This window comes from Alligator sinensis, unplaced genomic scaffold, assembly GCF_000455745.1.
Source record: "Alligator sinensis unplaced genomic scaffold, ASM45574v1 scaffold372_1, whole genome shotgun sequence".
NCBI lineage: Eukaryota > Metazoa > Chordata > Crocodylia > Alligatoridae > Alligator > Alligator sinensis.
In genome coordinates, this window is record NW_005842387.1 from 1243459 (window position 1) to 1270877 (window position 27419).

The 27419-nt window shown below is 40.4% G+C and overlaps 1 protein-coding gene across 1 annotated transcript in view; it reads right to left on the bottom strand.

Annotated features, from left to right (window-relative positions):
• Nucleotides 1-27419, bottom strand: part of PARD3B (par-3 family cell polarity regulator beta) — a 229794-nt gene that overhangs the window by 46534 nt on the left and 155841 nt on the right. The window contains exon 6 of the mRNA XM_025211033.1: nucleotides 4150-4229. Coding sequence (XP_025066818.1) covers nucleotides 4150-4229 — 80 coding nt within the window. The remainder of the gene's footprint in view (nucleotides 1-4149; nucleotides 4230-27419) is intronic.

Consider the following 27419-nt stretch of genomic DNA (forward strand, 5'->3'; position numbering starts at 1 on the left):
CTGGCTTGCATCCATAGATGCTTCTCAAGCAAATCCCGGGACGTCATTCTCCCCCTGTACTCGGCCTTAGTGAGGCTGCAGCTGGAGCACTGTGTCCAGTTTTGGGCTCCACAATTCAAAAAGGATGTGGAGAAGCTTGAGAGAGTCCAGAGAAGAGCCATGCACATGATCAGAGGTCAAGGAAACAGACCCTACGATGACAGGCTGAGAGCCCTGGGGCTCTTTAGCCTGAAAAAGCGCAGGCTCAGGGGTGATCTGATGGCCACCTACAAGTTTATCAGGGGTGACCACCAGCATCTGGGGGAACGTTTGTTCACCAGAGCGCCCCAAGGGATGACGAGGTCGAATGGTCACAAACTACTTCAAGATCGTTTCAGGCTGGACATAAGGAAGAATTTCTTTACTGTCCGAGCCCCCAAGGTCTGGAACAGCCTGCCACCGGAGGTGGTTCAAGCGCCTTCATTGAACACCTTCAAGATGAAACTGGATGCTTATCTTGCTGGGATCCTATGACCCCAGCTGACTTCCTGCCCTTTGGGCAGGGGGCTGGACTCGATGATCTTCCGAGGTCCCTTCCAGCCCTAATGTCTATGAAATGTTGAGAGCTCCATATGGTGGACAGAGTTGCAGCAGCAGGCCTTTGAGGCAGTCAAGCAGGCTTTATGTAAGGATGTTATACTACACACCCCAGATTTTGCACTGCCCTTTATCCTTCAGGTAGACGCATCAGGACAGGCGCTAGGGGCTGTGCTCTCCCAGAGGATTGAGGGGATGGAAAGACCGATAGCCTACACCAGCAGGAGATTAAACGATCATGAAAGAAGGTACGCTGCAGTAGAAAGAGAGTGTCTAGCTGTGAAATGGCGTGTGGAGTACTTTCGGTACTACCTGTTGGGGTGGGAATTCACAGTTATAACAGATCACGCACCACCAAAATGGCTGAAATCCTCCAAGACAGACAATGCCCATATAACAAGGTGGGCCTTGTCTTTGCAGCCATTTCAGTTTACTGTTGAATATCAACCAGGTAAAGACAATGTTGTGGCTGATTTCCTTTCTTGTTGCCACTCAAGCAAGTCTCTTGAAACACAGTACGCATCAAGAGAGCAGGTGATGGTCACGAAGAAAACCTCCCGTATGAACAAAGAAGAGCGCCTGACAGCATCTTAAGGTGGGGGGGGGGATATGTGAAGGAGTGAGACAGAACGTACAGCATGGAGGGCCGGCAGGGCTGCAGCTGGAAAGGAAGGAAAATACCCACCCAATTTCTGGAGCAGCCTCTTGCTCAGAATTGGCAGAGGGAGGCCGCTCAAAGGTATTTCTGGCCCCAGAGAGGGGCAAAGGGGGGTCAGTTCCCTGCAGGCTGCAGGGAGAGAGGAGCAGCTGAGCGTCCTGGTGGGCAAAAACTGCAGAACAGGCCTGAAGAATGCTGCGGGAGTGACCCGGAGCTAGGCAGAGGCCTGTGAACGAGCAGCTGGTGGGAATCTCTGGAGCAGAGCTGCAGCTGAGGATCCGGAGCGAGGGAGCCCACAAGGCCAGTGAGCATCTCTGGACTGAGTTGTTCCAACAGAGGATCCGGAGGAAGGTCCAAAGAGAAAAAATCTACAGTCACAGGTAGAGCCTTCCTGCACAGGGGGGAGACCCCGAAAGACTGTGAACATTCATAGGGGTGCAGGGCAGGCTAGCACAGCAGAGAATGGACTAAGGGATTGTTTTGGGGACATTGCCAGAGCCTGACAAGAAGGCTGAGAAGCATCCAGCGTTTTTTCTATGATTTTTTTTTGCTGTCTATTTTTTATTTTGTTTGAGCACAGGCCAAGACTGGCCTCTGGAAGGTTGTACCTGCAAGAGGCACTAGGACTCCTGAGGTGCAGAGAAGGTTACAACAGGCAGCACTGCAACCTGGCTGCAGAAGAACATCGTAAAACACCATCTGGAGAGGTTAGACTGGGGTAAAGGGGAGGTTTGGAGCCCCACAGAAGATACAGGGATCAATATCAGGTAGGATCAATGTGGGCATTGCCTCCTGGGAATATATAGGTCATCAAAGTTGTAGCAGGCGAGATAAACAGACTTGGTGATCCAGAGCCAAGGTCTACCCTGTCGCCATCTGTAGGCAGACGAGCACAGGGCAGTACTAGCAAGCCCTATAATACCTACAGACATCACAAGCATATTTAAAACACAGCCTGTTCTTAAACAGGCATGCATAGCTAGTTTCTTTATGACACTCTATTTATACTGACATCTAAAAGCTACAGGCAGTTTCGATAGCTTCCAAAATTCCTTGCTCTGGCCAGGTAAATGTTCAATGTTCTCATGGAGTCTAGTTGCCATCAGGGAAAAGTGAATTTTCAAGAAGTACACTGGGAGCTTAATGGTCAGGAAATGAGACCCAGGTGTCACCGAACTCACTAGACTGGCTTGCTGCTGATATAGCTGCAGTCAGAAAATAAGCAAAATATGATGATGCAAAAAGGATGGGATGAAAAATAATATTATATAGACAAGTGGTATACCCTTTTCAGAGTTCTGTTCTCAGGCTTGGTTATCCTAGCACAAAAGAAGGTACACAGGCATTAGGGCAGTTCGATGTTAAGAAAGACTGCAAAAATAAGATTACTCAGTTGGAGAGAGGCTGAGTAAGAGGGGACATGACAGAGAGATGCAAAGCAATGAGTGATGTAGATAAGGTATTCTGGGCACTGATTTTTAATATTTTCTTACGTTTTGGGAACAAGAGGGCGCACAGAATGAAATGAAAACAGCAATATTTAAAACCAGTAAAAAGGCCATTTTTTTTTACAATACATATAATTATGCTGGGGAAAGCACCTCTAAAAGATATAACTGAGGGCAAGAACTTAGCAGAATTAAAAAAAAAAAAGGTTGGACATTCACAAGGGCAATTCAGATCACTCACAGTTACATAGGAAAAAATATAGAAAACAACATTGGAAGCCAAGACACTATTAGAGGAGTCAGTTATTACTTAAAAGACATTTGCAAAATTACGACTGACACAACCAGTATATGTCGATTAAAGACAGTAATTGAACCACAGATGCATTCTGTGGTTTCGACAACATAACATGCACCAAAAAGTTCCTAGGAAGTTCAACAATGTTAAGGTATGTAAGACAGCTTTTCTTAGTGAAATCTAATTACTTGCAAGCGATGAGATTTTTTTTGTTCTAGTATGCAATAGCATGTCATATTATATTGAGGTCAATCAGCCTTTGCTGTAACACATTTAGATACAAACAGACAAAAGGAAAGAAAATAGAAAAGATGGAGCTACAATTCACTGTCATTTATTTCCTAAAAATGCCAGCAATGAAATGCCAACCCCTTTGGGATCTCCAAGAAACGTGGCACTAAGTTTACTATCTCACCCTCATTTATGAAAATGTTCTTCTCCTCCCCATCTCTATAGATACTCATTTTATTTCTTAGTCTGTTAGGAAGGGATATATACTATATGTTAGTTTCCTCCTTCCCAGCTCTGACCTTTCTTCATTTCTCTTTCCAGTTTGCTAATTTTCCCACTCTGCTATTATAACTCCCACAGAAGCTGGATTGCAATCCTTGAAACGTTTCCTCTTTGTTATGCCCCACTGATTCCAGACTAAAATTATTCTTTATGTATTTGATAAGAAGAAAAAAAACCCTCTGAGAATTATCTCTCATTTCCAGTGGCGTTCATTTACGGCAGTGGGTTACTATACTGGAATAGGATTGCTAGTCGGATTTTCCTTCCAGCAATGGTGGGATTGTAGTAGCTGTCAGTTCTGCCATGCAGTGCTCTGCCATTGCCAGCTATGATTATATCACTATAAACTTTGTCACAGTTACGCCCTGCTAAAACCTGTTAGCACTCTAGCAGAGCAAGCTTCCTCAGTGTTATGTTCCTTCCCCATGGATCATGATTCTTGCCTACATGGTGAGTGAGGGAGACTGTGTTTTTTTAAATCACATGTCCAAATTATTAATACAGTTATAAGGATGGCACTGTATCAGCAGCAGAAGGTAATGAGACAAAACTACAACATAATCTCTCATTTCAGAGCCAGACAACTACTCTGTGCAGATTTTCCTAAATATTGCAGGGAGGGTAAATCAGCACATGCAGAAGACTCAGTAATGTACCTGGGTAAGGATGCATATTGCCTTTCCATCCCTTCGAAATGGGGATTGTGTGAACTCCCATCTGGACCTTTTCCAGACACCTGTGGAGAGAAGAGTAATTAGAGATGAAGTTCAATTATACACCCCAGTTACTGACAATGCATCTCAAAATGATAATCAGAGTACAAATGATGCGACAGCGTGCCAAAATCAGTGAAAGAAAGGCAAGGGCTCAAAGAATCCACAAATCCCATACTTAATCTTATGATTGCTAACAAGAAGGGGCTCCAAATCAAAGTACTGGTCAGGACAGGTATTGGCTGTCCCAATGGCTCTGAGCCAGTAGGGACACTGCGCACCTTCAGTTTCTTTTGGGTAGTCTCCCTCCTAGGATTCAGTAATATCAGGAGATAAATATAATTAAATACAAAGGTCCCTCAATTTTGCTGGAGAAAACATATGTGATCCCAGAGAAAGAATGAGGTTATATACCAGCTTCAGGTTTGCTTAACACCTGTTGCTTTTTTTTCGCTTCAGCATAAAATGTGATATAAACAAGCTTTGCATTCATTCATAACACAAATCCAGGAACTTTCCAAAATGCTGTTGTAAAGCTAAATGTCCAACTGGGACTTAAGTGCATTTATCATGCTCTAGTGCAGTTTCAGAGGTAAAGCATTAGTGCACTCAGTCAAAATGCCAGCTCTCTCTACTTGGTTTGTTTTCAAGATGGCAACCATAGCTGGCTGGAATATGAAATCCTAATAAGAAGGCTCCAACTGCAGTACAAAATGCTGAACTTAGATGCTTTTAGCTAACAGGAGTTCTCCCACTTTCACTTGCTCAATGCTCGCTGATGGCCCAAGTGTTAAGAGCCTTGTTAAAATGGAGCTATTAGCCTTTTCCTCCATAAATGCAGGAGGCTTACTGTCTGCATTCAGTGTTTCATACATTAATACGTATTTCTATTCTGGCACTGCTAGAATCAGCAGTTTTATAAAGTAATACACTAAGAGGCCATTTAAAACCCCCTTCCCCCTTCACAGATTAATGGCAGAGGGGAAGATTTAATGCCTTTTCAAACATTTTTAACAATTCATTAAAAAGAAAAGAATAAATCACACGAGGCTTTCTGCAAATGTCTGATTATAAAAAGAGGAAACAGAAATGAAAATTAACATGTTTTTCACGTTCTACAGGTTAGAGTACACTTCTGTCAATCTTGTAATTTATGCACAATACGTCAGTTTCACTGAAGAGATTTAAAAACTGCTCTGATGGAAATGTTGTGTAAGTTGTAATAAGACTTATTCACCTGTATATAATGTTTTTTATGTACAATATCTCTTAGATCCTTTACAAAAGCCACGTACAATGCAAACATATATACAATTTAAGTTACTAGATAAGAGTTTTAGGAATTATTTTAGATGAGCAGTGTTATGCTGAGACCGCACCCTAGTACTCCAAGGCAATGTTAGTAATAAGCCAGCCTACCATTAAGTGAAAAACCTATTTACAATGGACCTTTGGCTAAATGCTTTCAATTTGAATCAAAATTGTGAGGAGTCCTTAAGGAGTTGGTAGGTTCCAAAAAATAATCATCTCTGATTTGAAATGACCCCAGCTGTAACAGTGCCTTACTCAGGGCTAGAGAAAAAAATCACTGGCCTAGATTCCAAAAAGAGGGCAGTAGACTAAATTGGTTTAGATCATTTGGTTCCTTTTACCACCAGTAAAAGTAAGGTGTGTTTTATACAGAGAGTGCAAAGACTCAGCCATTTAGGCTTTTCTCATGCTTCTAATTTGAACAGTTTGGTAATTTTCCTTAAATAACTGGCCATTCTGGTGACAAACAAGCCTTGACCTTCTTGTTGTTTTTGAGGAAAAACAAAGGAAATCAAAGAATTTTAAAGTTTAACTTACTGAGCACAAAAATCATACAAAATGCCATCTACCTGCATGATACTGAATGGGCAATTAGCTATGTAAAGTGACAAGATATTTATTGGATTAATGATTCTAAAGCAGAATGCAAGTACAACTTGATGATTTTTAAGCTTGCTAAGTGAGACAATACTCAGTTAATGTACAAGTGAGTTAACGTACAACACGAAATGACTAAGAATATACAGGGTGTTTACCAAGAAAAACATATGCAGTCATCAGTAAGTAAAAAGTACTCACATTATGTGTGACAACCTGAAAACATCAATTTTCTGATTGTTACTTGCAGAGAAAATAAAATCAGGTGCCTCCTGCCAATTCTGTTTGTCTATGTGCTGTGAGATAGTTACCATAGAAACTACAATTCTGGATACAATTTTACAAATTTGGCTCCACATAGCTGATAAGTCTCTGCACCCTGTGAAAACTGTCCAATAAGCTCAAAGAGCAAACTCTGGCTCTGTGTCTTTAATTAAAGACAGCCACCCCTTCTCATTTCCTTTCTCCATCTGTCTGCACAGCAGTAAAGATGTTATAGCACAAAATTAAAAGTAAAACGGTTTCTAAAAGAAGATACTGACCTGATGAAAAGATGAAGGAAAAAAGTTACAGCACTGGAAATATCTGCCTAGTTACATTTTTATTTATGTGCTAGACATGGCATTAGCAATGGACCTATACTCTCTTTACAACTAGCTACACTAATTATTGGCTTCACAGACTGATTATACATGTGTCTGGAGGTGGGGGGAGGGGCATTTTAATTAGAGCAGTTCCTGCACAGCCTCTCTAATTAAAATGGCTCACCATCATGTGTATTAAACCCCTCCATATTTCAAAATGGCCATGGGATGCTTTATCTAAAGCTCATTTGACGAGGTTTAGATAAAACACCCCAGTGGCTATTTTGAAATGCATGGGGACTTAATACATGCGAGAGTGAGGCGAGGCTGGAGCATTTTAATTAGAATGTGAACGCGCATGTCTATAGGCACCCTATGATACTAACTTAAAAGATTAAGAACGCCCCTCAAGGCATTCTCAGTGCACAGTAAGTTTTTGCAGGCCTACATATTATTTTCATTAGTAAACAACAACGTACTGTTCAAAGTATGCATTATTAGGGCCAAGATAACACTTCAGCTGAGTTGCAGGTAAGCAATGAGGTACTTATATTTGTGGAGATGCAAAATAGTTTAGGTTAGTGACAGCCAACCTTTTTTGGCAGGTGGGCCACACATTAGTCCTCACTCTTCCCAGGTACTACTCTGATCTCTCTTTTCCCTGCTTGATCTACTGCTCTTCTTTCTGCTACCTGCCCTGTTGCCACTGTGCTGCCTGCCCCCTCCCCAGTCTGCTGTGTGGCACATGCAGAGGCTGCCCATGCCACTTGTGACATCTGTGCTGCAGATTGGTCACCACTGGTTTTGGATATCCTACACTGGAGAGGACAGTGCAGGACTTTTGAGGAATTTAACTCAGGAAAGTAAACAGAGATCATGCTGGTAGATGAAATTCACAGTTGATTAAAGTATGGTAAAGCACAGTGGAGAGAATGATCTTAAACACTCATAATGAGTTTCAAATCAGCTATATCACCTTTGAAAAAAGGACCAAACCATCACTGTGGATAGCTCCCTGAAGACCCCTTCTGAATATAGAGAAGCAATCAAAAGTAGCAAGAAAAATATTAGCTTGTGAAAGGAATGGGATAAAGAATAATACAGAAACTGTAATAATGCCATTACGCAAATCAATGGGGTGTCCATAACTAGAGCACTGTACTCATGTCCACTTCTATCTGAAGGAGAGTATTGTAGAAATGGGCACAAAAAGAAAGAAGAAAAGAAAAGAAATGACTGAGAGCAAGTGAAGAGAAACTGAAAAGGTCAAAACTTTTAAGAGAAGAGATGGGCGTTGGAGGGCACCTACACTCTCAGCATACAAGAAGTGGGCACAGCTCAGTGCCACAAAGTCTCACTGAGGCCAAAACTTAGTAAAATTAGAACAAGAACACATTTGGATGTTTGTATGATACTCAGCATCACATTAATAATGACTGTAAAGTGTCTGAAAGTTTAGAAAGGACATAAGCCCTTGTTCTCATATCAGCAGGTTAAACTATATTTCCCCACTTTGAAGTTCTGGGACTTGTTTCTCTGAAGCTTACAGCAACAGCCCAACTGACAGGATATCAGATGAAATAGATTCTCAGTCCAATCCTGTATTGCATCTGCATATAACTGTACATTATTGGCCAGGGTTTCCTATGTGCAACTGGGAGACTTTTTATGTATAAACTAGCGAGTTGCCCATCAAGAATGACGGAGAGGGGGCGGGTGGGGGCTTGCTAACCCTACCCCCCCCACCATATCCCAGGAGTTGGGGGAGGAAAGCTTGCCCCATTATCCCCTCCATCCCCCTCTGCCAGCACCCCGCGCCACCGCTGCCTCTCAGGAGTGGGGAGAAGCTTGCCCTGCCATCCCCTCTATCCCCCTCTGCCAGCACCCCACGCTGCCACCACCTCCAAGGAGTGGGACGGGGGGATGAGGACAAGGACAGTGGCACTGGCCTCATCCCCCCGCTCTGTCCCCTCCATCCATGCCATCATGGCGGTGCTCCACCACACCGCCGCCACCTCCTATCCGTAATGCTCTTGGAGCACTCTGATTGTTTTTTTTAGTAACCAATGAGTGCTCCAAGAGTGTTATGGATAGACAGACAGATGGACTAAGCCCTTTATTATATTAGAATATAGGGAGTAAAGCATGTAGAGAGAACCAAACCAGAGAACAAATATCTTCTATCAGCAGAGGGTCTGTTTCCAGAATGAAAAGGTACAACTCACCCTACACCAGTGAAGGTGTCATAAATTGACTGTTAATTGGGGTATCTGGAAATTCTTCATAGGATTTACCTACTAACAGAACTGGTACCCCAGAAAAAAATAGCCTGTTGTAAGCATATCTATATAATTAGTATCTTTCTTGCTGTTTAAGCATCATTTTCCTCCACTAATAATTTCCATTAGCAAACAAAGTTTCAGCAATAAAAATAATTCACTTTCAGAAAAGGCTGTGATACTACTACACCCTTTCATCAAAATAATGCCAATTTAGGGGAGGAAGCAATGAAATAAAAAAGATGGAGAGGTGGGTAGGCACTCAGCCTCACCATAATTTTAGATCAACAGATTTTAGATCAACTTCAGCACAGAAAGTGATGTGATATGTTGTGGTAGCAGAGCATGGTCTTTCCCTAACTTCCATGGACAGGCAGAATCTGAATTTGTTTTCAGAATGAAGGTTGTAAAAAGAGCCGTATTAAATGTGCTGTAATTCAATCCAAAAAGATGAAAAGAGCAAGTGAGTGTAATGAAAAAAAGAGATGTGCAGGTGTAAATGTAAGCTACGGCCCCTGTCAAATATAATAACTGTACAGTACTTTAGCTGAGGCTTCTAATAGGAGGAAATGATAGGCTAGCTGCAAATAGTCTCTCAAATCTGCCAATTTTCCATAAGAAAACTGCCCAGAAAAACAAAATTATGTGAATATGTCCATGTAGACCAAATCTGAGAACAAAAGTCTTCCATCAGCAGAGGGTCTGTTCCAGAATCACTGGTGAATGTGTCACAAACTGACTATTAAATGGGATATTTGGAAAATCTTCTCCATAGGATTTACCTCCAAACCAGAGCTGGTACCCCATAAAAATAGCCCGTTATAAGTAGACAAATTATTTCTTTCATACTGGGGGTGAGACTATGAAAATAGCATGATAAGAGGTTAAAGAGTCTTATTTCTTTTCCTCAGGACAGAGTTGATTTCATTTCTCCAAATCCATGCTTGCCTTTGTTGGTTTGCTCACTGCATGTAATCTAAGTCTAGGGCTAAGAAATCTCACTAGTCAGGAAACACTTGGCCTAAGGGCAATGTGCACTTCTGGTGTTGGCTGGGTAGTTTTCATGCAACTGCAAGCAAACCTTAAAAAAAACTGTGTTTAAACAGGAGGCCATCCCTTAGAATATAAGCTCTGATGGGAGTGCACTGTCTTTTTTGTATGTTTATGCATAGTCCAATATGTGTGGTCTCGGTCCATGATCGGAGCCCCGTAGGTGCTGCCACAATATAGATAGATATTAGTTCTCTTCCAGTAACTCTCCTGTCGTTTGTGTGGAAGGGTTTGCTCTGGATGACATTCTGATTCTCTCTAGGGGGTCTACCTTGTCTGCCAGGTAGGCCCTGAGTTTCCTGGTGAGTGACTGGAGTGTTTTGCTACCTCCTTCCAGCTTATGGCTTGTATCCCGAATGGTGTTGAAATCCAGCATAATACAGTACTGATGCTGAGTAAAGACCAAAACTTCCATTTCACAACAGTATCAGAGACTGCACTGACACAGGCCGCTCCGAGGTTGTACGGGGAAGGGAATGTTAGACATATTAGGAAGTGGGCTATTATCTTATTTTTTACGGCATGTACATCAGGTATTTTGTTTAAGGTCACACACAGAACATTTTTACCATTTTTCCAGGGTGCAAATTTCTTCAAAATCTGATTAAGATTTTTCATTTTGCTTCAAAAATAGTTGAAAGTCACAAGTTTCACATAGCTTGCTCTTTTTGAAAACTAATAATGCATTCTAGGTTGCTTGGTAGATTTCACATCTTGCACTTTTATTAGATCATTCTTATTCTTAACATCTCCGTTGGCCCTTTGAACAGTTTCATTTTGGGAAAGGATTCTTCTTGTACGAAATCAAAAGAATTAAACACACTTCCACTAATCATCCCCTCCCCCACAACTAACATAAAGCAAAAGTCCTATTTTGCATACAGAATGCAAAATAAATTAAATTCAGGCACGGTGCCTAGTGGTTGGGGGCAGGAAGAACTGATCTTAGGCCCCCTCTACATGTTACATATAAGGCATGATTAACCAGGTAATCAGGCCTTAAACTGTGATCTAGCTACACGTTCACCAATTAACGGCGTGATAAAACAATAAAGCAATAAGTTGCAAAGTTATTGCACAAAAAATGTGGAATAACTTTGTAGCTTAGTTTAATCACACCATTAATTGAACGTGTGGCCAAGTGCTCCCCTGTGGCTGGGAGCCCCCTCCCCCGAGAGGCCCCCAGCCACAGGGGTGCACCACATGCTGCCAGCCCCACAGCTGACAAGGCTGGCAGTGTTGTCATCTGTGGGGTTTGCAGGCAGGATAATGCTGCTCTCCCTCCCCCCATGTGAGCCTCTTTGGCTGCAGGGTTCTCGGCAGAGGCAGCATCTTCAGCTGCAGGGCCCACAACAGGGGCAGCAGGAAGAACGCTGCCACCGCTGCGAGCCCTGCAGGACTTGCAGCAGGGTCAGCGTGGGGAAGGCTGCCACCACTGCAAGCCCTGCACTTAAGGAGGCTCGCAGTGACAGCAGCATTCTCCCCACTGCGAAGGCCACAGCTCATGAGACCCGCTACAGGGGCTGCCGGGGCAGCGTTTTCCCTGCTGCCAGCCCTGCAGCCAGCAATGTTCATAGTCAGAGCAACTTTCCCGCGTTGCCTCTGCTGCGAGCTCTGCAGAGCCCCATCAGCTGTGGGGCTTACGGCTACGGAAGCCAGTGCAAGGGGAGCCCAAGATCATGATCCAAGGCTCCTCCTGCTCCAGCAATGAGGTGTATTGAGATCTAATGCATGATCCACACAATCATGCCTCCTGCCATGCCAAACATGCAGGACATGAGGCGTGATTATGTGGATCACACATTAGATCCCATTGTGATTTTACCTACACGTGTAGAGGAGCCCTTAGTTATACATGTCTAATTCTACTGGCTCTAACTGAGTCATGCTGAATTTATACCTACCTAAGTGAGATGAGAATCTGGGATTATCTTCTCAACGTTTTAACTGACTCACTATGTGGGTTCAAGAAAAGCACTCAACTTTGTTCAGAACAGTCTGTTCTACAAAATATGGCATAATGCGACACACGCTAGGGGGATGTCAGACTTAGCAGGCAGGTTAAGCACATGAGTTGCACAGACTTCCAATAAGAATTGTGCTTCCACATCACTTAGCTTTGCAAAAGTCACCTAACACCCAAGACTGTTGGATGGAAGGCAGCAGGATCCAGGATTTTGCGAAACAAGGTGTAGAAGTAGTGACTGGCATGGCAGGGGTAGCTGAATCTCTGGCTCCCAGCCTCCTCTCACCCCATCTGGGCCAGCAGACCATGCTACAGGAGCAGCAGTTGGGGCCATCCCCTTCCCCCTTGGCTCTTGGTACTCATTTGCTTTGCCTCTGTGCTCAGTGGTATGTCTTCTCCCTTCCCCTCCCATCTACCCCATCTTCAGTGGTGCCACCAAACACAGAGTGGAAGGATGGGGGTGTTGAGAGTGGGTGATACTTACTTGCAAAAAAATGTCCCTAGCTACTGCTCCTACAGTATGGTTTGAAAGGCAGGTATGGTTGTACCACTGCACCCCCTCTGGATTTGCCCCTGGAAGGCAGGGTACAAGCAAGGCATATGATATTGCAGGGGTAGGCAATGTTTTTTGATCGGACTGCCAAGAAAATCACAATGTCTACCTTGGAAGGTACCGAGTGCCAACATGCCAGAGCCCGGAACAGCTGTTTGCAGCCTCCCAGCTGCAGCCAGCCCAGGGAGCCCAGTCTGCTTGCAGCAGAGCTTGCAGCCTCCCAGCCGCCTGCTGGGAGCAGCCTGGGCTCTGTGGCTGGCAGCAGCTGCGTAAGAGCCCAGGCTGGCGGTGGTGTGCCGAGCAAAATGGCCTTGTGTGACATGCTCAGCATGCGTGTCAGGGATTGCTGACCCCTGTGATATTGCTTTGCTGATCTATACATTTCTTATTATTATGTATTAAAAGGCTTGTTTCAGATGCCTATCTGAGCTCTCCTCACCAAGCTTTCTTCTTTTGTCTATGAGCACTAAGTAATCACATAGGTTGAGAGCCAACACGCAAAATAGCCATGATAAGTGGCTTTGCCCTTTGACCTACAGGTTGCTGCTCTCCTGGGACACACTTGGGTTTTGTTTTCAATTAGGTGAGAACAGAGAAAAACTGAAAGAGGTAAAAATGGATTTGTCTTCACCCACCTCTTGATGTTTTGTACACTGATGACAAATCAAACCTTATCCATTGTATCTTCCACAATTTAAGTGGTCACACGGCTCCAGTGACTGGAAATAAAATAAAGAACTCTGGGCATTTTGACACCTGAATTTATCTATTTGTGTATTTGTTCTTCACATGGGAAGAAACAATGTTTTGCAGGAAAGTGAACTGAGTGAACTTAAGGAGATTGACAACGTGGTCTAAAGGGTCTTTTCCATCCCTTCATGCTATGATAGCCTAATTACTCTACCCTTCAAAACCTTCAGTATTCACATAGAAAACATGTTTTCCTCCATTCATCTTTTTTTATTTTTTAAATCAAAAGGTAAAAATTAAAAATTCTAACAGTGTCCGTGGTTCAAAAGAATTTTTCTGATGTTTTCCTTACATAGAGAAAGAGGGAGGTATTTTGCTTTCCTGGTTTTGCAATGGAAGTTGAAACAGTGATTTTGCGTTATTATAACACTCATCATTTCTCCCTCTAATTTGGATGGTTTTTAATAAAGCTCCATTGATTCTACTGAAAGAAATCCCTCCTGGCAAAAGCAGAACACACACGCTGATTGCTAAATATGCAGCAATTATCATATTCAGCAGCACACTTTAATATCTTATTTATAGATGTATCTATCTATAATTTGCTTTAATTAAGTTGCATTGATTTTAATGACAGAAGCAGTCCTCAAAGAAGGGGCTAGTGTTATATGATCCCATCAATATTGCTCTACCATTGTTTGGATGTAGGATAGCATCTTCAATATTTCTCCTTTGAATACTGAGTTGTTCTTTTCTTTTTAAAAGTGGCTACCATGGCAAGCCCAAATGACGTTCAATGGAGAATCTTAAAATCACCTTTGAGATGATCACTTTATTTCCCTATTGCATGCCAAGCTTAAATACAGTTCTGGAGACTGAAGAACAAAAAATGCCTCTTGTGAGCTCATGGAACTGCAGTTTGACTTTTGATGAATTTCTTGCATTTTTGCTTTATTTTTGAAGTTTTGGATTTTGCCTTCCTGCAGAAATTTTTGGAGTCCAATTTTGTACAAGTTCTGAAGTTATTGTGTGAAGTTGTGAGAGCTACATGTGGGGTGGAAAGCAGCTAATACTGAACATGATCCTCTTGTGAGCTGAGAATGGTGAGTCAATGACTTGGGAACCTGATCCAACAAACAGCACCCCCTGATCCTGTGACTCCTCAGTGTCACTGATCCACGGTCAGAAACCCATTAATTTTTTAAAGGTATGTTCTATGGGCTCTTTCTCACCAGGGCATTCTGGACCTGTTACAGCAAGCCATTTAATTTTAAACATGCTTGTACTTCCACCAACTTCTAGCTCAGCCTTTAGGATGTTTCCAGGAGGAATTTGATGCTTTTAAAATTATATCCAATCATCAAAAAAAACTGTAAAGAAATGCAAGAGGAGGTATGACTCTGGTTCTAAGTAAAGTCTCTCAAGTTCTTGATACTGCAGAGCATTCAAAACTCTGGCCCCAACTCAGCAAAGGATGTAGATGCTGACAACAGTGCCTGTCATAAGTTTAACTGCATCAGAGTCTATTTGGAAGAATCCTAAGAGGAGAGAGACACCTGCACCTGCACTTCTTTTTGGTCTCATCAGCTTTTTTGAGCCAAAATATTCAACAAAGCAGGAAATGCATACACATGCATGTACGCTACCTATCTTCTCACAAAATATAACTGCTTTCTAGCAGTGGTGAATGTTATGTCCAGTGAATCCTTATGTACTACACCAGTTTAGACCTATTATGGAACTGGCTCAAATACTTTGAGAATAGAAACTACTATGGAATATCCATATAACCTCACCTATCATGATTTCAACTTATCACCCCTCACTTCCTGTCTTTGTATTTTTTCAAAAGATCAAAAATATGCACTAGTTTTCTAAATCACTTCATTTTTAATACACCTATACTAAGCTTAGAAGAATTATCCATATTAGAATGCAAGGGCATGAACTCAAAGAAAGAATTCCAAGACAGTTATGCTGGTGCATTTTCAGTTTCTGGTCATCATTTTTCATTCACTGATTACTGCTATAAGTGTTGATTAATAGTTATGTTCATGCTGCTAGAATGCATTTCCCTTGGGTGAGGAAAACATCCTCGTACAAAGAAAAAAATAATAATCGCATCATCCTTCCTTGTCCCCATAAAAACACAGAGACATGCACATCCGAGTTACTGATGATCTTGGTTGGTGGTTTTGAACAGCTTCACTTAAAAGATCAACCATACACAGTCAGAGCACTAATTTGTCAATCAGGTTGCTAGACAATTAAGTGTCCTTAATCTCCTGATCTCTCCCTTTTGTGGGGAAAAAAAGAAGAGATAAACAATGGGGCTTAGCAGTGTGGCTGATATATTCTGTTTATCAGTATCCCTCTTCCCTATTTGACCACCACCATGAAGCATCAATGACAACGGAGCATCAACCTGGAATTAAACAGGGCTGATTATCTTATTATTTATTTTTCCCCCTCAGCAATGCCCTACCTCTTATTCATGGATGTGAAGTAATCATTTAGATTTATATATACAGAGAAAAATGCTTTACAAAGGCAATAGACTGAGGGAACACAAACACAGATGGAACCTTTAAAAGGGAAACAGGCTGTTTCTATACATTGGCTGTATTTAAAAAGGTGGCAAATGCCTTAGCTCAATAGAAAATATGCTCTCGGTTTTTTTCTATACCCCCAATGCCAGGCATAGAGAAACAGCAGAGACTGAGGTGATGTTATCCAAGACAAAGCTTGATAGTTTTTTTAGTATGGAGTGGATATTATGTTCTGTGAACCTCTGCTCAAGGGTCCCCTGCTCCCTGCTCCCAGATGACTGCCAGTTTCCTGTGTCCATGCTAAATGAGATCATTTCCTGGCCTGTGTCTTTCTCTGTGGGTGGCTTCTCTTTCCATTAATCCTATAATGTGTTTTTGTTAATTCTATCTCTTAATTGTCCTTAATGAACAGCAGATTGGTGATACCCTTACTCTCAAACCTACTCTCAGTTAAGCCAGAAAAGCAAACACAGGCCTTTTAACTAATAATAGACTAACTTTAAAAAAAAGGTACATATCACACCACTGTTGTTTTTTCCTAAGCCAGTAGGTACTTAAGATGGTGCATTTTGATGACTTAAACATAAAACTAGTCAATGCAATTAGTTTCTTCTTATTCATGGAGGTGAAGTAAGGATTTAGATTTATATACAGAGAAGGCAGAGTTGCTTTTATAAAAGGCAACAGACCAAGGGAATACAAATACAGATGGGAACTTTAAAAGGGAAACAGGCTGTTTCTATATAGGGGCTGTGCTTAAAAAGGTGGCAATTGCCTTAGTCAGTAGAAAACATACTCTCATCTTCCACAGAAAGAGAACCATTTAACTTGTGAAGGAAATTTTTTTGCCTGAGATCTCTCTTTGTAAACTGTGAGCCATTCTCCCTTTCAGAATCACCTTAAAACCAACTCTTTGCCTATGATTGAAAGTAAGCTCCCTTTTGCTCCTCCCTAGTCTTGCATTCTTTGCTTTTCCCCTCACTGTAATTAGTTTACAAGACTACTTATCCAAATGATTACCGCTTTTAAATTACAGTCTTCTTTTCTTTTACTCCAGTTCATCATTGTGCATCATTTTGCTTTGCTATCTGTATCCCCAATTCTATAAAGCATTTTCTCATTATGTTATCTCTTAATATAAAGCCTTCTGAATTACTTTATGAGAGACACTGTATGAAGTAAATTGAATTGAATTTTCTTTCAAAAGTCATGGGCTTTCAAAATCTTTCTCCAGCTAAGTCAGCAGAGTGCTCAGTACCCATGCCAATATGCAATGGCTGCTGTGTGTAATGCGGACACGAGCTTGTCTCTTTTGCTAAGAAAAATGGTAATAAATATCCTGGCAGAAACTGGAGAGCATCTCAAGATTTACATTCATTATGGGGATGGCAAACTAAAGACCCCAGTCCATTTCTGTAGCTTTAATGATCAGAACTGGATTCTGATGTTTTACCATAACCGCCTGCATCCGGCGTTGATGCTGGGTGCGGAGGTGGTTTGAGTGGAGACGGCGGGAAATAACAGGGCATGGAACAAAATTGCAGAGCAAGTGGTGGAAACAGACAGTGAAAAGGTTCCTACAGGCAGGCAACTTCACAGGGGAGAGAGAGCCTTTCATTGTCTATAAATCTCGCCTTGCTGGAGGTCCTCAAGAATAGAAGGGGTAGCCTAAAGGCAACAAATCTCTATTGTATTATTACATTTTAACCACATAGCTACTGTAGAAAACTGCACTGCTTTAATGGACAAAAAGAAGGAAGAGGGGGGAAAAGACGGAACAAAGAAAACATTCTAGAAGTGGGGAGAAGGCCCCCTTCACAAAAATGTCCTCCCTTAAAAACAGCTTACATCATAGAAAACAGCAAAAAGTAAATCATGTATGTAAAATTTAATCCCAACTCCTCATATTGTAGTTTAATACCACACCAGCAGAGTATTTTTTGAATCTTAATGGATGGCATGTAACACAGGGTATTAAAACCACCTTAATCCTGTTAAACATAGATGTGACTAAAGAGAGGTTCTCTCTCAGTGGGATTATGACAAAAGCTCTCCACACTGCAAGTTAAATATGGTTAAAAACAATCCCCAAACTGGATTAATACTCAGCAAACTACATCAGCATATGCCGGCTTTCCATATGCTCTGGCATCAGGCTCTTTCCGGTCTTGTGATACCAGTCTATAAATGCTAAAGACACAGATCCTCATGCATACAACTGCTGGTGGGTGGTGACCTTCCTTGCCTGCTGATACTAATTTAGCAGTTGGTATAGTTTCTCTGTGATCTGGCACTGTCTGTTGTTTGCGGGTACCAGATGGATACCAGATGGGTAATTGTGGGCAATACCTTCTCTGTGTTCTACTCCCAAACTCATTGCCTACAGGGTTAGTCTTGTCAGTTAGCGGACTCCTAAATGGCACTTCAAAGCAGTACTCTGAAGACCCCCAACACCTGTTGCTTACTCCTAATGACCCTAAAAAATGTTATAGGCATACTTTCCTTTAACCAGGAGTTACCGTGTGCCAGAAAATATAACCTTGTGCAGCTTTCAGATATCAAACTCACTCCTGGCTAACGGTACCTAAAGAAGCCAGCACCTCAACTACTAATGTCAGTACTGAAAGTGAAATATAATCAATATCTTCTTTTTCTGTGATAGCTCCACAATATAGAAGTTCAGCGCTATAGCAGGGCAGCTTCCAAACAGTAGTTTTAGCAGCAAAATGGAATAAGAAAACAAAAACTTTAAGTGCCTTTGAAAGGCATTAGGGATATCTCAGTGCTGAGCATAAAGCATGAAGGATAAATGAGAAAAAGTGGTGGAAGAGATCTGGTATATGTATTAATAATCTTTTATTTGTCTTTCAAGACATTGACCTGGTTCTCAACTGGAAAAAACCCAGAAAGGTCAACTGGTAACTTCAAGTGTTGCTTACAAAAGTTCATTCCAATACTATTTTGTAAGATTTTTTTAAGAAGCAGGGAACAAAGTTAAGTTAGGAAAATACAGGAGCAGTCTCTTAAATTATCTATACACTACAGTAGAATGCTGTCTGTGGAAAAATATAGCTGACTTCAAAGCATGTTCCCCACCCCCCAACCTGCTTCATGAAGAAGTTATGATAAACAGGTTGTGTGTTTCCTAAGGTTACCATGGAAACTCTTTCTTTTCAGGCCATCATTTACAAAGGTAAAATTTGCATTAAAATATGATGGAACTTGATTTTTTTTTGTTAGACTTGAGTGGGGTCATGCTACAAAACAGTATAGCTATTATCACAGATTCCAGAGCATATGTGGAAGAAAAAAAATCTATTAATCCATATAAACACCTTGGTGACCAATTACAGTTTAATTGCTAACTTGACAGGTATCTTCCTGATAAATTAACAGAAATACTTTCAAAATTAACTTCTAATTCAAATAAAAGCGTTAACATTGAACCACACTGGGTGGCAGCTACCAACCACTGTTGTGTTTGTTCCATGTGCAATCGATCTGCAGCAAAGGCTGAATTTAGGTTGTCAAAATGATTTTGTTTTGATGAAAGCAGAATAGAGACCATAGGACCCAGTCATGAGTTACACAAGTTCATCATATATTTGAAGGATGGGCTGTAAAATTATCTTGAACGTCTTAAATGCAATTCAAGTAAGTGTACCCATAAAATAAAATCAATATTGTGAGAACTCCTCCAGATCAGGTCAGGTTCTACTTCCCTTGCTTTGAGTAAGCAAACATGAAAAGGGGGTTCTACTGACTTCACTGGAGTCATGATATCACACTGGATCTTTAGCCGCCGCTGCAACATATTCTTGGGAAAACCTTAATATATAAAACTATCTACTCCATTTTTTGATCTTACCAGCCTCCATGACCCAAAGTAACTCCTCTCACAGTAATTACATATGCTTTCAATAAGCTACAGGTTGGCACATACAATAGCCTACTTAGCATATGAATATGTTGTATAATAATTCAATATATTGAATATATTGTATGATAATTTTAATAGTCACTATTTTCAACCCAGCAAATATGCAGCTGAAGGGACTATGAGTAGAACAATGTATTCACTACCAATAAATGGACTAAACAGAATTTCAGTGGAAATCTTGAAATGTCTGTCTTCCCAGTCACACACACAAAGAGCAGATGGATACCAGTAGTTTTAATACAAAACTGAGTGTTCTATAGTAACAAATCTGCGGTGATGTGAAACTTTAGGGTTATTATACACTTAGGTTATCTGGTAACAGAGAACTCATACTCTCTTGCTTCAAAAGCACAGAACTTGAGTTCTGGGAGAACGTCATTTGTTGTTACTAAGTATAGGACTTCTACCAAATACTTCAGCGTTCATGACTCCACCAATAAGGGGCAGTGAGGCATGTGCATGGTAACTGGATTATTACTTTATTTACATCTTTGGAATCTTAAAAGGTAACAGTGCAAATTATGGCATTGCTTGCCAAATCAATAAACAAAGTATAGCTGAACAGCAAGTGTCATAGAAAAAAGACAAAGCTTCATTCAACAGTGAAGTTGATTTCTTAGAGCAGATTGCTTTGAGTAAGCATCTTATCAGAATCTTTTTTTTTGTACTTGTAAATTCAAAAATACAAAGCCTGAGGAAAATCCAATTTATAAAAGTGTACAAGCACCCTAGAAAAGATTTAAAAAATTAGAAATGCAAACAAAATGGAACTGACTTTGAACCTTCACAGAGCTCTTTAACACAGACCATTCATTAGATAGAATGCTTTTTAATTAGATCACATTTTCAGCAATAAGAAAGGGGTCAGTGCTCCTTTTTCCAAGTTCTCTTGACAATAGAGTTGATCACAGAGATGTGGGCTGAAAGTTGAAAAAGAGAACAGGCCTCAGACAGAATAGCTAAGCTTGAGTAATACATAAGCCTGACCTGGTAAATGGAGTTTTCTTTTTCCCATATTTTGCATTGTATTTTAATGTAGTCTTCATATTAGATTAACATCTGCAACACAGACCTTAGACTAGGAACTAATAAAGTTATCTTCCCAATCTCTCAGTGTCTGAGCCAGTGACTTTATTTTTCATTTTAAATAATTATAACAATGTTGCTTGTTTGTTGAGAAAAATAAAGCCTTTATATATTCACAGATAATTGCTTATACACAACACCCAGCAATACATCTTAATTACTTTTCACATCTTAGCTGTGAAGAAATCTTGAACTTTTCATATTCTGCCTGACAATAATGTAGCCAGAACACCTTCAAAGCTCAGCCATGACTCCAGTAGCATATGATGCAACTTAGCAAGCAGTCCTACTAATGCATTTTACAGTATGCATTTTTTTTGTGAAACTGTAAAGAAACATCTTTTACAGTTTATCCTGCAACAATGAAAAAAATCTACATATATAGCTGCACAGAAAAGGTTATATTATATTAACATATTATTTCAAATGGCTTCAATTGCTTAGTTAACCATAGCTATAGAACACTTACAAATAAGAGCTGTACTTTGTAACAGTCTCAGTGGAATTGCAGCTCTGCATAACCCTAACTCATTTTAACTTCTACCGTATTTTGTGAGATCTGCATAACTGCTTTGTGCTGCTGCACTGAGGTTATTCTGAAAGCTGCTTTCAGTTCCCCTCAGTGAGCAACATTTTACACTCTTTATGCAAAACTCCTGCAGAGTTCAGTGCAAGTTTTCCAGGGTTTGGACTAACATATCTAAGAACCAGGTCTTTATTGATTTCCCCTCAATTCTGCAGTAATCACATATTGTATTGTCTAAGTTTGAGGATTGCTTTTGAAAGGTAATTGGACAAATTCGTTTCCTATAAAAACAGACACACATACTAGACAGATTAATCTCTAAAAATGCAAGAGAAAACAAAAATTATGAAAACTTATTTAATATAATGAGAGTTTTAATATTAAAAGCAAGATTTTCTGCAGTTTGCTATCATGTTTGACCCTTGATTTGGTCTCCCAAATCTCAATCTAGGAAAGTACTTAAGCCTGTGCTTTTTTTCAAGCATAGAAGCAGTCCCATTGATTTCACTGGGATCACTAGAAGTCACGTGCTTATAGATAAATGCTCTTCTGATCAGTGCCTCTTTTCAGAAGTTAGAGCAAACCTCTTACTAATGGCCTGAGGAAGGGGAGGTCAGTTTTAAAAAGAAATCTACTTTTTGTCTCCATTGTAGTCGGAGTCATGAGCAGCTGTATTTGATCCTGTGGTATGTGGGGAATTGACTTGCTGGAGGTCAGCAGCTGAGCTGTCATGCAGAAGTACATTTCAGTGAGGTGAAGGGAACATTCAAAGGGAGAAATATTAGGTTTGGCAACCTCTCATGAAGATTCAGTGTTAAAACTTCAATCCACTTCCCTTTCCCCATGATTCGTAGGTTCTCACATGTGAGGACAACCTGAAGTTTGGGATAACTGTATGCATGTATCTATTTGTATGTACACACACATATGGAGTGTTTTATAGTTAAGCCAGCAGATGGACTGAAAACTGTGAGAGTTGAATTAGAGACATCTTGCCAAAAATGAAGCAATTCTCAAAGAGCCAGCCACCTTACCACTCAGGCTAACATTGTTATTGCAGCCACAAATGCAAACTGACAAATAAATATAGATCCAAGCTTTAAAATAGCTATTTTTGCATGCAGAGTACTGTGCGCCCAGTAACTAGATTGGCACACACAGATGTCTGGTTGAGCACACAGGTATTCACCATGTCCCCTGATCAACTCAGTCACCAATCAGAGGTTTGTTTCTGACATCCCATAAACATTTTGGCAAAGTGGGTTAGTTCATAGTTAGAAGAAATGTAAAATAAAACCTTTTGGGTTCTTCATAATACATCAAAATGATCTGCAGCAGTTAGCACTCATGATTTTATGATACTACACTCAAGGTCTTAGCTTGGGAGATATTAGAGGACCCTTCATTACTGACAAGAAACATGACCACTACAGCATGTGTTAACATATATTAAGTAGACAGAAGCAGACAAGAAGCAATAGTTTCAAGTTGCAGCAAGGGAAGTTTAGGTCAGATATTAGGAAGAATTTTCTCACTAGGAAGGTAGTAAAACACTGGAATAGGTTGCCCACAGAGGTGGTGGAAGCTCCATCCTTTAGGGTTTTAAAGCCCAGCTAGACAAAGCTTTGGCTGCAATGATCTAATTGGGGTTGGTCCTGCTTTGAGCAGGGGTTGGACTAGAGGTCCCTTCCAACCCTAACTTTCTATGATTCTAAGTTTTCCTGAGTGAACTGGGAGCTCTTTAAAGATGACGCCATCCAAATATACTAGTCTTTGCTGATGTGTCAAAGTAGTAGACTTGGTAGGGCAGTAAGCAAAGGAAATAAACAATATGATTTACTTAAAAAAAAATTAAATCACTTATTTTAATGAAAGAAGAGAAAAGCAGTAGGCTTTGCCCCTTGCAGACTCAAACTCCTGCATTTAAATATTATAAAAAGCAATGACTTCATTAGGCAAATTTCAGAATAAGCTACATTATATATTACTAGAACTCAAAATATATTTTAAGGCATAAATGGGATCCAGTGGATTTTATTAAGATAGTATGTTGCAGCAGTGCTTCCCTTTGCAAAAAAGAGTAGTTTTGCAAAGAGTACTTCTTTAAAGTAGTTAGTGGAGTCACTCAATCTTAGGAGCAATAACAAAGTTGTATTTGGCTGTCTTTACTGGTGCTTTTTAGAATAGCTTATTTTCACATGAAGTTTGGCTGAGATTTCTCCATACACATTCTCCAAAGACCCAAAATATCAGAATCTAACTGCTCAGTTAGAGCAGATGGCATTATGTTTCAGAACTAATCCAATCTGAAACCTTCACAGACCAGGCAGAAGAGAAACACTGACCAAAGGAGAGTTCTCAACTGGCTGACTAATCATAGTAGGAAACAGTACAAAGGAAGTTCATGTCATTTTAGAGTCCATTAAACTTCTAATCTTAAAAGTCAAACACAACTTAATACGAGGTTTGAATCTTCATTAGTTGATATGATGCTTTTCAGCAGCACATACACAAATATTTCTGTATGCTAGTCTTCAAAATTGGTTTACTGATTTATTTTTTAAGTTGGATGTATCCAATTAAACTAAATATAACCAATGTATCAGCAGGCTTTCAGAAAGTCTGGAAGTCATAGTGATTTCTGCTGTAGTTTCACATAGTATATAAAATTGTCATTTCTCCCATTGCGCTAGAAGACAGGAATGTTATTATTCTAGAAGTTGGAATTTTGGTTTTCAATCATAATCCAACACAAACGTTTGTGGGTTTTGGGAACCTAACCTATTCTAAACCTAACATCCTGAAGCTGGAATTAATTGCTCATTAAAAGCACAAAGAACTCCTTTTTCACTCCATAGCAAGTATAGAACCTTTTGACATAATATGGAAAAATAATGCAGTACTCAACCGTCTTTTTTTCTCTGCTTGATTTTGAGGTTTGGATCTGTGCCAGATGTACAATAAACTGCTTGGCCTTTAACATGAACAAGCATGATTCTTCCTTTTGTATTCTTAACTGGGTACTGACAAAACTTAGTACATCACAAATTTGTTTCAACCGAATCCGGTTGGCAGATAGCACATTAAGCCCCACAGCAGACGTTTGACAGCAGATGAGATAGCAAAAGACAGGGCTTTTTCCCTAAAGTTATTTATCAACAAATATATCTGACTAGCCTATAATGATGGAAAAAGGTATAAAATCTGTTGCACTTGAGATATTATACAGAAAAACATCAGGCTGCCAAAGCTGCCTACATGTAAAGAAACGCACACATTTTTACCAGTTTATGGAGAAAGAAATGCGTCCCCGCTGAGGCATTAGCCAGTTAGCAGTAGCTTTAATCTGTTGCTTTCTGACAGAAACTACAACCATGGAGGCATTGAATGTCTGGATTTGGTCTGGTCTTCAGACTCTCTCGATGGTCAAAAGTGGGGGATGGTAGATCCTCCGTACTCTTGCTTAGGCATACCTGCTGAAGGTCTTGGTATGCTCTATACTGACCAAAATGATAAAGTGACTTGCACGCTGCAATGTTTGGATTCTGACTCCTGGGTTTGACTTGGATTCTGAAAACAACTTTACTAAACTACGAATTGGTTAGATTCAGAATTGACGTTTCTGCAGTATCAGAAACTCAGCTCTCAGATACAGGTTCTAAGAGAATGATTACACCATATTCTGGCATGGGAAACCAGGAGGAGAAAGGAGAGAGCAGGGAGTAGGCTTTCCTATTAGAAACAGCTTACTATCTTTCTGTGAAAGCCCCATTGCTATATTCATTTGACTTACAATGTTCAGATTGTATACACAGAATGGTTTTATCACATTGTTTAGTGTCTATGTGCCTACCCTTCAAGCTAGTGATGAAGACAAGAATGTTTTCTATCAACAACTTGAAGAAGAGGGTGAGAAAACTCACAGAAATGAGACCATTATAATACTTGGCAACTTCAATGCAAAAGTTGGATATAGTTTTAAGAACTGGTCTGATATTTTGGGCAAACACAGAATTGGTAATATAAATGAAAATGGCCAGTAAGTGTTAGAACTTTGTACAAGTCAAAATCTATGTCTTACGGACACCTACTTTGCTAAGAAAATCATAAGATAGACATCGTGGAAACATCCAAGATCACGGCACTGGCACCAATTAGACCTAGTATTGACCAGGTGTAGTCACCTGAAAGAAATCCTGCATACAAGGTCTTATCACAGTGATGACTGTGACACTGACGATGCCTTAGTCTGCTGTAAAGTCAGAATCTATGTAAAAAAGTTCTACTGTAGCAAAACTACCAGTTGTCCTCAGATAGACACCAGCCAAAATAAATTATGTACAATGCTGCTGTAACAGCATTTGGCAAAAATTGCAAGAAAAGTACAGACTGGCTTGAAGCGCACTCTGAAACCCTTCTATCACTGGTTGACAACACAAGGATAGTGTTAACCAACTATAACATATCTCCCAACACCATAACCCTAGAAAATCTGGGGAAGGCTCAAAGAAAAAAGCAAAAGAAGGCTAAAAGGTATGCCCAAGATTATTTGCTGAAACTCTGTGATGATATTCAGAAAGTAGCCGATGCAAATGAACGCCGCGGAACGTACAAAGGCATCAAATGAACAACTGGTCCAGTCAAGAAGAAAACAGCTCTGCTGAAAGATTTAGACGGAAATGTCATTATTAATAAACAAAAACAACTCAAGCATTGGCTTGAACACTATGGAATTCTGTACTCCAGTAAGACTAAAATCAAACATGAAAAGCTTGAAGGATTATCACAGCTCGTAGTTATGATGGATTTGGACAATGAGCCTATATTAGAATATTTGCAGAAAGCCATTAAAAATTGATCCCTTGGAACAAGGCATCCAGCAACAACTGCTTGCCTGCTGAAATCTAAAAATGTGCCAACGGTGAATTCCTTCAAAAGCTTCATAAAGTAAAGCTTCATGCTGCTCTGTTGGAAAGAGGAAGCGGTACCATACGATTTCAAAGATGCTCAGTTTGTACAATTGTGCAAAAACAAAGGGGATAGAGGCAACTGTGATAACTACATAGGTATCTCCCTGTTGAACTCTGTCAGAAAAAAATATCATTTGCACCATGCTACCTAGGCTGCAATCTGTAAGTGAAGGAATCGATCCTGAAAGTCAATGTGGTTTTCGCTCAGGACACTCCACCATTGACACGATATTTTCAGTCAAGCAACTACGAAAGAAGTGTAGAGAAAGACAAATACCACTGTACATAGCCTTCATCGATCTGACAAAGGCCTTCGATACAGTCAACAGACAGGGTCTTTTTTACTGTTCTGAAGAAACTGGGTTGTCCCTCCCAAATTGTTGAACATCATTACATCAAGGTATGAAGGCAACTGCAGTGTATGAAAACAGAGAATCAAATGCTTTTGACATCACAAGTGGGATGAAACAGGGTGTGTCTTAGCCTTCGTACTTTAACAACATTTAATTCCTGCTTCTTCATGCATTCAAGGACAGCAATGATGGCATCTATCTTTGAACCAGACTAGATGGAGGCTTATTCAACATTGCAAGGTTTAGAGTGAAAACCAAGGTGAAAAAACTGGGTCTGAGAGATTTCCTGTTTGTGGATGACATGGTTTTGGTTGCCCACAGTGAATCTTCCCTGCAAAATCTCTTGGGTAGATTTTCTGACTCATGCAAGAGCTTTATGATGGTAATTAGTCTCAAGAAGATTGTGATCATGTACCAAGGGGTGGAAGAACCAATACCTGACATCTCTCTGGGTGCGATATTAATGTTCATTAATGCACCTTAGTTACTGCACATTTAGTTTATTACTTGCTTAGTGAAGTACTAAGTAAATGAGCAGTACCTGGAGTTACTGTACAGTAGTGCCAGCACACAGTTATTTTATGATGCTTACTGCACATTAGCATAATAACACTATGCAGTAGGCTATTAGCACGATTTTAACCACCACAATACTGCACAGTGTTATTAGGCTAATACACAGTAAGCGTCTTGTGTAGACACGCCCTCTGGAGGGCAAATATTTTGGTGTTGACAGTTTTTGCTACTTTGGTTCTATGA